The sequence below is a fragment of the Antennarius striatus genome, chromosome 7 (assembly GCF_040054535.1).
Source record: "Antennarius striatus isolate MH-2024 chromosome 7, ASM4005453v1, whole genome shotgun sequence".
NCBI classification, from domain to species: Eukaryota; Metazoa; Chordata; class Actinopteri; order Lophiiformes; family Antennariidae; genus Antennarius; species Antennarius striatus.
Genome location: NC_090782.1, coordinates 481010 through 492500, shown reverse-complemented (window position 1 = coordinate 492500; position 11491 = coordinate 481010). Strand labels below are relative to the sequence as shown.

At 42.7% G+C, this 11491-nt stretch overlaps 1 protein-coding gene across 1 annotated transcript; it reads right to left on the bottom strand.

The window, feature by feature from the left end:
- Positions 1-881: 881 nt before the first annotated feature.
- LOC137598863 (aquaporin-4-like) lies at positions 882-9196 on the bottom strand. The gene is made up of 4 exons (XM_068319383.1): positions 8813-9196; positions 6664-6828; positions 6100-6180; positions 882-1124 (listed from the first exon to the last, which is right to left on the bottom strand). The coding sequence occupies exons 1-4, from the start codon at positions 9194-9196 to the stop codon at positions 882-884; spliced, it is 873 nt and encodes a 290-aa protein (XP_068175484.1).
- Positions 9197-11491: the final 2295 nt, after the last annotated feature.

Sequence of the window (11491 nt, the reverse complement as noted above, 5' to 3'; positions counted from 1 at the left end):
GGGGTCAAGGGTGAATGATGAGACACTCCATGATCACCGTTCTAGCTCCACACAGAGGTGGAGCGACATCCCTCTTAGCCAATGGGATGCCAGGAAGATATGTAATAGGTAATAGCCAATGGCAGAGCAGCTATGAGAATGTTGCATTCAGGAACCTGTGGGAGATTCAAGAATCAGCCGATACTGTGTTTTTACATTACGTAAGTCTAAATTTCTTTCACAAGTAGAGGTAATATTTTCCTGCTGAGAAGTTTCATAAGTAGAAAATTTCGTAAGTAGAGACATTCGTAAGTAGAGACATTCGTAAGTAGAGACATTCGTAAGTAGAGGTACCACTGTATTCTTCATACAAGACAGAAGCGCCTGTCTCTCAGTAGGATTAAAACCCTGTCAATCCACCCACAGGAAAGTTAACAAAAGAAGTGATTACTTTTATTTCACTTATTTATTTTTGACATATTGAACATGACTTATTGCTCTGGTATTGCCTTAAATGATGAGTGTATACAATTTGATTGTGTACATTTAGTAATATTAGTGGTCCAACATTTGATGACTATTGGGCTCCTATAAAATAAAAGAGAGTACTGTAGTTATATACTAATGCAAGTTTAATTAAAAAAAGACCAGCTAACGTCAGTTAACTATAATCAGAGATCAGAAATGAACAGGTCCTACCACTGAATATCAATCATGCTTTTGATTTTACACATTCTACACGCTTACATCTCTGTTCCTTCCTCCTCCTAGAATTGGTCAGTGCTCTCTGAGCCTTACCAAAGGTCTGTTTACTTTAGACTGGACCAACATACTGATTTAAATTGTTCTATATAAATAAAGGGGATTGGATTGGACTGATTTCACTGCTGCTTCCTTTGCTGTCATACTGACGACAAGACCTCCGCCGACACCTCCCCCTCCCCATCCGCCTCCTTCCTTTCTGCTCTCTCCACTTCCATGACGGTGAAGAGAGGCTCCTGAGTTGTGACCGAGCTCTTCCGCCGTTTGATGGCGCTGATGAAGACGTCGGAGTAGCGTCTCTTCAGCACCGGGTCTGGACAGAACAGGTATTCATACAGGACTGCAGCCAGAGCCCCACCCAGTGATGGACCCACCCAGTAGACCTGACACACACAGAATAGAACATCGTCAGACTCCACATATTGAAAAAATGGCTTCATTATCTTCCACTGTTTTGTGATAAAAATGCCTCATCATCTTAACCTCATTCTTCTCTTGATATTTAGACCCCCCCATTCTGTCCTTCAGTCCGCCTCATTCTCAGTCACTTGGTTCATTCAGAATGTTCCATGAATGTGTGCTCTTTTCTTCGCCTCTCCGGCTCCATTAACATTTAAACTTTCAAACGTTTCACTTTGACCACCATTTTTTGTAACCTGAGGACTTCCTGGTCAGTGAGGTCAGACTCGTCTCTGACTCATGGAGTCTGGCTGACGTGTAAAAATCAGCGAGTTCAGGGAAATATTCTTAAACCTTTACTCGGTGTTGATTTTGTTTGTTCAGACTTCATGTTACCTCCAGAAGTGCATCCTGGGATACGCTTCAAGAAAGATTTGTGCATCCCAACATGACATTAATGCATCCCAAAGTAATAACAGAATATACGGTAGAAGCATACGCAAGGATTGAGTTTAACAATAGTACAATATAAAAACTAAACATCAAAACTGTTCAAGTGAAAAAAAGAGTAAAATTACAGTATATACTGTATTGATTTTATCACAATGTTAAAACTGGTAGTCATTTAAAAAAGTTTTAGAAATAAAGAAAGTTTAATACAGTTTTTTCACTTTTGCTTTTCACTCAATAGTTTTCTTTGCCATTAATTCATATTTTCTCCTGTGGACACTGAATAAAGCTGACAGAACCTTCACACACATTTAGTAACATCTGTAGTAATATCTGTAGTAATACCTGTAGTAATATCTGTAGTAATATCTGTAGTAATATCTGTAGTAATATCTGTAGTAATACCTGTAGTAATATCTGTAGTAATACCTGTAATAATATCTGTAGTAATACCTGTAGTAATACCTGTAGTAATATCTGTAGTAATACCTGTAGTAAAATCTGTAGTAATACCTGTAGTAATACCTGTAGTAATATCTGTAGTAATATCTGTAGTAATACCTGTAGTAATATCTGTAGTAATACCTGTAGTAATATCTGTAGTAATATCTGTAGTAATATCTGTAGTAATACCTGTAGTAATATCTGTAGTAATACCTGTAATAATATCTGTAGTAATACCTGTAGTAATACCTGTAGTAATATCTGTAGTAATACCTGTAGTAAAATCTGTAGTAATACCTGTAGTAATACCTGTAGTAATATCTGTAGTAATATCTGTAGTAATATCTGTAGTAATACCTGTAGTAATATCTGTAGTAATACCTGTAGTAATATCTGTAGTAATACCTGTAGTAATATCTGTAGTAATACCTGTAGTAATACCTGTAGTAATATCTGTAGTAATACCTGTAGTAATATCTGTAGTAATATCTGTAGTAATACCTGTAGTAATATCTGTAGTAATACCTGTAGTAATATCTGTAGTAATATCTGTAGTAATATCTGTAGTAATACTGTAGTAATATCTGTAGTAATATCTGTAGTAATATCTGTAGTAATATCTGTAATACCTGTAGTAATATCTGTAGTAATATCTGTAGTAATATCTGTAGTAATATCTGTAGTAATATCTGTAGTAATATCTGTCGTAATATCTGTAGTAATATCTGTAGTAATAGCTGTCGTAATATCTGTAGTAACTCCTCTCTCACTTCAGCGTAAAACCATCAGACGTGTTGCTGATTGGTCCATTTTAATCAGACAGAATCACACAGGTGAGTCACACAGGTGAATCACACAGGTGAATCACACAGGTGAGTCACACAGGTGAATCACACAGGTGAATCACACAGGTGAGTCTCGTGACCAAAACCACGCAAGTTTTCCTCATGAGATCAAAATATATAATATATATAATGGAGATTTCTGGGTTTGAAATTTAGGTGGAGAAATGGAAAAACTGAATAATCTTGTTGAATGAAGTTTATGTAAAGCTTCACATCTACCTGTGTTTCTCCTGTCTCACCCTCACTGATCTCACCTGTCACATCTACCTGTGTTTCTCCTGTCTCACCCTCACTGATCTCACCTGTCACATCTACCTGTGTTTCTCCTGTCTCACCCTCACTGATCTCACCTGTCACATCTACCTGTGTTTCTCCTGTCTCACCCTCACTGATCTCACCTGTCACATCTACCTGTGTTTCTCCTGTCTCACCCTCACTGATCTCACCTGTCACATCTACCTGTGTTTCTCCTGTCTCACCCTCACTGATCTCACCTGTCACATCTACCTCGCCGAGTGCGAGGAGCAGGATCTGGTCTTACAATCGCGGGTCCCGCGGCACCAGACCCCCCAGCCGGAGTGGACTCTCTGGTGAGACACTGAGTGCTTCCGTAATAGCCTTACTTCCAGACGGATCTCCTTGATGGGTGAAACCACTTTGGACAGCTCTACTGAGGAACTCACCAGAGATGAACGGGAGATGTTGGACAGAATGGCTTTGGTCGCTGGTTGTCAGTAACAGCACCAGCACCAACATGTCGTTCACCGTGACACCTGTCTCTGTGACGTGTCTCACCCTCTCCACCTAGTCCAGGAAGACGATGACCGTGCTGTTCATCCTGGAGGCTGATTTCACGCTGCTGTGTCAGACCTGGAGTCCCACAGCCAGCCCAATGTCTTCCACGCTGCACAGGACACTGGCAGAGAATTTAATGCCATGTTTTCTGGTGAGCTTGGTGAAGTCTCCATTTACCCTGGCGTCAGACACCAACCGGCCGAGACACCAGTAGGATGAGAGAAACCTTTAACCCACTGACGTGTACCAACTATAACATAGAGTAAAGCAACTATACATAAAGTAAAGCAACTATAACAAAGTAAAGCAACTATAACCTACAATAAACCAACTATAACCTACAATAAACCAACTATAACCTACAATAAACCAACTATAACCTACAATAAACCAACTATAACCTACAATAAACCAACTATAACCTACAATAAACCAACTATAACCTACAATAAACTCACTCATACAATCCCGTTTTCTCTAATATCCATTCATTACACACAGACTGATGTATTGTATGTTTAGTTCTCTCAACTTTCCTTGAATACAGGTAGTCCTCCAGATACGAACATCCATCTTACGAACATTCGTAGATACCACCATGTCAGGCTACTGCAGTTCCCCTTTCTGCCACAACCCACGCTGAGCAGTGTAACAATAACACCCCATAGGTTCAGATTTCACGTGTCATGTTTTCACATATAAGACCACATGAACAGTTTCCTGTGATGTCACTTCCTGTGGTCGTTTGGTCTTTCCTGTTGGCGTCATCTGCAGCGTTTCCCCCTTCTTTTCTGCACATCTCTGTGAACTTCTGAGCAAGAAACGAAACCACAACGCATTTCTGTTCATGGAGACGTTCACCATCATGGAGACTGAAGACAATTCAGGTCAGGTTGAAAATTCCAGCAGGGCAGACAAAATTGGCTTTCAACAGAGAATATAACTTTGGACCACTCAGCAACTTCTAGTCCTGTTTGTCTGCTTCTGATCCTCTTTTACGAGAGCGGCTTGACACCAGGAATGTAACGGCTGACCCACGTCTACATCTGTGCGTGGTTGTTCTTGAAGCAGCGACTCCGTCTGCAGTCCACTCCTTGTTAATCTCCACATTTGTGAATGGGCTTTATTTCACAGAGCTGTCCAGCGTGCGGTTATCCCTACTGGTTGTTACTCCTTCCTACCACATTTTCTCCTTCCCTTTGCCTCTCCATTGATGTGTTGGACACAGAGCTTGGTGAACAGCCAGCGTCTTTAACAATGGTGTTTGTGCCTTGTCTTCCTTTTGTCCGTGGCTGCCCTTTGGACAACTGTTAGGTCAACAGCCTTCTGACACAACTACACACACAAGGGGCCTGTAGGCATGCAGGAAATACAAATGGGAGACAATGTGACGGGCAGCTCCATCTTTGGTGCTCCCTGAATGAGCAACTTGTGGAGGGTCGGTGCCTTGCGCAAGAGAACCTGGTGAGCTGACACCTCCCACTGCCACACTCCAGAAGCTTTTAGTCCACAGAGTCCTGAACCGGCGACTTCTGGCCCCCAGCCCAAGACCTGGTGGACTGACTACTGCCACCCAAGACGAGGGAAAATTAAAGAGTGTTGAATGGTGTCAGATCCAATAGACTTTAGTTTGCACATGTTTAAATTTGTCTGTGGTGCTCTGGTGTTGATTAGTAGATGAATGAAAGAATATTTGATCTGTGATTTCAAATCAATTCCTTCATCTATGATTACCCCAAAAATTAATTTTGTGAAAAAAATCTATTTCAACTCCATCAATTTCTATGAGTACAGTCAGTGTACAATTAATGAATGGCATTTTTTTTGGTCAGATTTTATGACAACCTGTTTCTGTCAAACAGTTTTTTAGTTTGGTAATTTCAGTAGTGGTATCACAAAGTGCAGTATCTTGGTGATTTTACATGTCATTAATGAAAAAAATAATAAATTATTCAACACTGACCCCTGGTGGACATGACAAGCAATATGTAAACATGAAGAAACAGTCACCTGTTTCACAAACGGCTGTCTTCCACATCAATAACGTTTCACTGAATCCACAATTCCCCTGATGCCATATAATTCCAGTTTCTTGATCAATATTTTATCTATTATTGCCAATGTCTTTGCCCTAAACCTAGACTATTCCCTGCAAGAATTTTATTTTCTCTAAAAATGTGACCTTCATTTAACTCGTTCTTCAGCTGAGCAGACACTTCCTTAGCTCTGAAGTCGGATTATTCTCTGGGCCCATGTGACCAGTTTTCATCGTCACAGTAACACAACAACATTTGTTTTGTAGTGAAGGGCTTCAGCCTCAGCTGATTAGGAGGCCTTTCTTCACCAACAGGTTTTTTCAAACCACTGACCTAAAGGCCCAACGCTTGATAGAAAATCAAAAGATAGAAAATCAGAGCTTTATTACCCAGTGGTTTTCCCAGCTCCATGTGACTACTGCTGGACCAAATGATCGGGCTGGGTTCATACTGGCTCCAGTGTAAGGAATCTGATGGAACAAGCACAACCTAAAGTTCTTTTCAGACTTTAAATGAGAACAAACTACATTCTATTCCCTATTTTTTAGCCCAATTCAATGGTTTACGTGTGTTAGCCTGAGTGAATGAACCAACATTCAACCCTAAACCCCACCCATAAAGCAGTATTTGCACCCTGTGAATGACACCAGGCTTAACGACTGGACTAATTTAACTATTCCTTGATTTCATTATTTTATTTCAAATGATAAAACTATGCATTATAACTGGACATTTTTAATATATTTACTAAATTATGTTAATTTGAAAGTAGAATATGGACAACATGGTTGTTCAGTGGGTAGGTCCTGGGTTCATATCCACTTCAGACTTTTCTTTTTAGTGTTTGCAGGATTTAAACAGTGTTTGGGTTTTTTAAATGAGGCTTCATGGGGACACCCCCATTGTTGTGAGTCAGTGGATCTGGTAGCTGCTGGATTAGGGTTGGTACTCACAGCAAACAGGTGACCAACACAAACAGACAGGCCAATAGCTAACGATGAGGAACCCTTCAGATCACTACGCCTGTGGTCACATGTTGCAAACACAGTGAAGACCAGCTGAAAGGTGATAAGTAGTTCCACAACCAGGGCACTTCCCACTGAGACGCTTGTGTTCACCTAAGATGGAAAGACAAAAGCAGCATAGAATGTCTCATCAGATATTTATAGACCTTTTATTAAACATTTCTGTCTGGGTATAATATGTATGATCTGTCAGCTAAAAATAGTAACACATGCTGTCTTTAAATGAATCTGTATTCAATTTTAAACATAGCACTTACTCTTTTGAATCTTATTTTTAAGTTGTGTATGGATATTTGGTTTCTACAGAAATTATTTTATTTTATGTGGATGAATGTTTCACAGTATTGTGTTTGTTTCATAGTGACAATATGTCTCTTTGGTTTGCACCTGCAGGTTCTAATTCATTTGACAACATTCACAATTATCCGTTTGCATATTATTATGATTGCGTATCAGCTGGTTGATTTTAGATAACAGCACATGAGCACCATAACCCAGTTGTATTTTACAGGAGTTGCGTGGTGCGTGGTGAACTGATAGACCCTCTCTGTCATGTCTTCAACCTCAGTCTACAGCTGGGGAGGGTCCCGTCACTGTGGAAGACCTCCTGCATCGTCCCGGTACCCAAGAAAGGACGCCCCACTGAGCTCAACGACCACCGACCGGTCGCTCTTACCGCCCACGTAATGAAGACATCAGAGTGCTCTTCTTTGACTTTTCGAGCGCCTTCAACACCATCCAGCCCCGGCTCCTACAGGACAAACTGACCTCCATGGCTGTGGACCCCTACCTTGTGAGCTGGATTACGGACTACCTAACGGATAGACCCCATTACGTCCGTATGGGGGACTGTTTGTCTTCTATGGCGACCAGCAGCACGGGGGCGCCACAGGGGACCGTGCTCTCCCCCATTTTCTTCACCCTCTACACATCGGACTTCAAGTACAATTTCAAGATACATTCCACATACAGAAGTACTCCGATGACACTGCGATTGTGGCATCCATCAGGGAGGGTGATGAGGGGGGGTACAGGGCATTGGTGGCTGACTTTGTGGAGTGGTGCCAACAGAACAAGATGTAGGAGAAGACCTGGATTTCCAGCGGGCACCTCCCTCTCCACAGCCGGTGATCATCAAAGGCAGTGAGGTGGGGGTGGTAGGAAACTATCAGTACCTGGGACTGCAGCTAGACAGCAGACTGGACTGGTCACTCAACTGGGACTGTGTGTACAAGAAGGGGCAGAGCAGGATGTACTTCCTGAGGAGGCTGGCCTCCTTCAACATCTGTCCTAAGCTCCTTCTCATGTTCTATCAGTCCGTAGTCTCCAGTGTGCTGTCATACGCCATTGTGTGTTGGGGTGGGGGGGCCAGGAAAAGAGATATGGACCGTCTGAACAATCTCATCAGAACCTGGACTCTGTGGAAATGCACCTAGGTCAGCATGTGGATGAATGGAGGGGAGGAGATGACTTCTCCTACACTGTGGTGGAACCAGGGTGTTCATGGTTTTTATGGTTTATTGGGACGATGACATGTCTAACTATTGAAGGGTGATGTTGGGCCCTGCTCTCTGTTCTTTTACACTCTTTGTACTTCTTAGTTGTTTAGTTGAATCACATTCATTATGTGTATTTATGTCTGTGGGCAGTGGATATATGTAATTTCCTCTGGGATTTAGTCAGTCAGTCATCTTCAGATCACCACCTCTGTATCCGCCGCAGCGGGTCACGGGGAGCCGGAGCCTATCTCGGTGGCATAGGGCGTGAGGCGGGGGGACACTCCAGGCACGACGCCAGTGCACCGTGGAGCCACACACATAGACATACAACCATGCACACACACACTCATCCCTACGGGCGATTTGGAACGGCCCCTCTGGGATCTATAAAGTATATATCTATCTATCTACCAAACAGAGAGTGTCCATGAATAATTTCCATTTCTGAATACCAAACAGACTATTTGTTCTATACTTCCAGAGTAACAGCTGTGAGCTGTGGTGTTTCTGTGTGTTCAAATGCAACTTTTTGGCCATTTTATTATTTTTATAATATTTTTGAAAAGATGTACACTAACCTTTGTAACTCCCATACCACCCCTGACAGAGGCTGGGGTGATCCCATACAGAATGCCGGCCCCGACTGCGGCTCCAATGCACTGGGCTAGCAGGTAGAAAACACCTTTTGCCACACTGAGCTTCCTGGTGAGCACCATGGCTACAGTAACCGCTGGGTTGATGTGAGCACCACTGATGTGGTTGAAACATTGCACCATGGTGGCAATGCTCAGTCCAAAGCAGAAGGAGATGGGCACCAAGTCAGGAGCTTGGGGCATCTCCTCAGCAGCCCTCCAGCTGATGGTGGAGCCCAGGGTGAATAGGATGAAAAGCAACATGGACAAGAACTCAGCTCCCACGCAGCGCCAGAAGTCCGGAGTCCAAATACCCCTGAGAGCAGTCATGACTTTGTCTCGTGTGTAGCTAGACCAATGCCAGAACTTAAACTGTGGGGCACAACAGGAAGAGCAACAGCCCCTGGAAATGATGACAGGAAGACCCAAATCATTAAGACGCAAAGTGTGTGTGACATACGCTTTTTAACCCATAGTAAGAATCATAACATATTAATAAAAAAATATTCTAGTTTATGTTGTAACAAAGTATGAAGTTTGGAAAAATTAATTGATTAGACTTGAGGGAAGTTCATGCTTTGTCTTAAAGTTAAAATAGGAGATTATGGAATCCTTACAGTTATGGTTTTAACATGTTAGGATTAGGGTATGTTTCCAGTCAGGGCTCATCAAACAACTAAAAGCAGCTGGGAGAAGATTTTATCTGATGAAATTACTGTTTGTTTTTTTAAATAGCAATATGCTCTTGTAGGAGTAGGAATGAAATTAAATAGAAAGATAAAATTTTAATCGATAATAAACTCTTTTAAACCACACATTTTAAACCACACATTGCCTGTACTATACTGGTGAGTTCTGAACTGCCAGGCAGGAGGCCTAGAGGAAGACCAAAGAGGAGGTTTATGGATGTAGTGAAAGAGGACATGAAGGTAGTTGGTGTGAGAGAAGAGGATGAGAAGACAGGGTTAGATGGAGGACACTGATTGGCTGTGGCGACCCCTGAAGGGAAAAGCCGAAAGGAAAAGAAGAAGATTGACTGTACTATAAAAATTGCACATACTTGGCAATTTCTTACATTTCAATTACATTATGATAATACATTATTTACATTACATTACATTATGCAATTTCCTCCGAGATTAATAAAGTATCTATCTATCTATCTATCTATCTTATTTTTATTTCATTTCATGCATCGTTATATAATCATCTAATCACTGATCACATCGTCCTCAGTGTCATGACTGCTTTCAACACTTTCTATAGCGTTTTCCTTCACTCAAGTTTCCGGCGATTCCAGAGATTTCTCCACCTCTATGCACAAAGTCAAGCTCATCCCCTTCCCCTGGGTTTCCTTAGTCACTTGCAACTCATCTTCCAGTCAGTCTACATCCTATCTATGCTCTGGTCAGCGCTCAGCTTCCTGCCAGACCGTTAATGATTGTCATGCATTCCAGCAGGTACTGATTCTGCCTCGTCCAACCAGCCGACCTCCATTCTCTTGTTGCCCATGTTGGTAGATGGGAATGGAATAAGGAGAGTCCACACTCCCCTGCTGCTGCTTCTCTGGAACACCTCCTTATGTGCCACTCATTACCTTCCATCCCCTGCAGTGAAGAGTCTGTTCTGATGGGCTAGGTGTGGTATCGTGCAATACACTCCCCATCCAGCAGTGGCACTGCACTACGGTATTGAATGAGATGAATGCATGAAGAAGGAAAGTAAACACGTTGTGAAAGTCACAGATTGTGTCTGTCCTGCAATCTGCTTCCCTCCATCTACATACACAACACTAGGCCGATCTCGCCTTGAAACGTCTGCCTATCGCGCAGCAAGCCTGGTCATTTCGTGTCATCCTGCCCAGAAAGGAGACAGAGCTCTCCAGTCAAGCAGAGACGGATGATGAGGTAGGATGTTCCATCTCCACTGGTACATCAGGCTAAACAACACTGCTCTGGACAGGATCACATGTTGAAGAATGTATTTGTGAGTTAACCCTAACCCTAACCCCAACTCACTTTACAGCTACTCCTAGAATCATCTTCCATGATTCTTCAAACCAGTTCACAGTTTGATGCTTCAGACAACGGGGGCAGTGTTGTCTCAGCGGTAAGCTGAAGACCTGACGATTCATCCCTGAACCTTCTTTTGAAATGTTTTGCTCATGTAGAGGAACGATGACAATGGGATCGAGGATTACTGGTGATAAAGTTGGTCCTTGAGGAATAGAGACACTCTAATCAAAATCAGCATAGAGTCGGTGTGCAGCTTTTCTAAAACAATGTCAGACTCAATAGGAGACACCCATGGGCCCATGGCACATCCGTGTTTCTGCCTATAGAAGTTCCCTCTGTACTGGAAGAAGGTGGTGTTTAGGCAGAGGTCCAAAAGCTGGCAGATCTGGTCGGGGTTGAGGTTTGTCCTGTTGCTGAGGGTGTCCTGAGGGTGTCCTGAGGGTGTCCTGTGGGTGTCCTCAGGGTGTCCTCAGGGTGTCCTGAGGGTGTCTTGAGGGTGTCCTGAGGGTGTCCTAAGGGTGTCCTGAGGGTGTCTTGAGGGTGTCTTGAGGGTGTCCTGTGGGTGTCCTCAGGGTGTCCTGAGGGTGTCTTGAGGGTGTCTTGAGGGTGT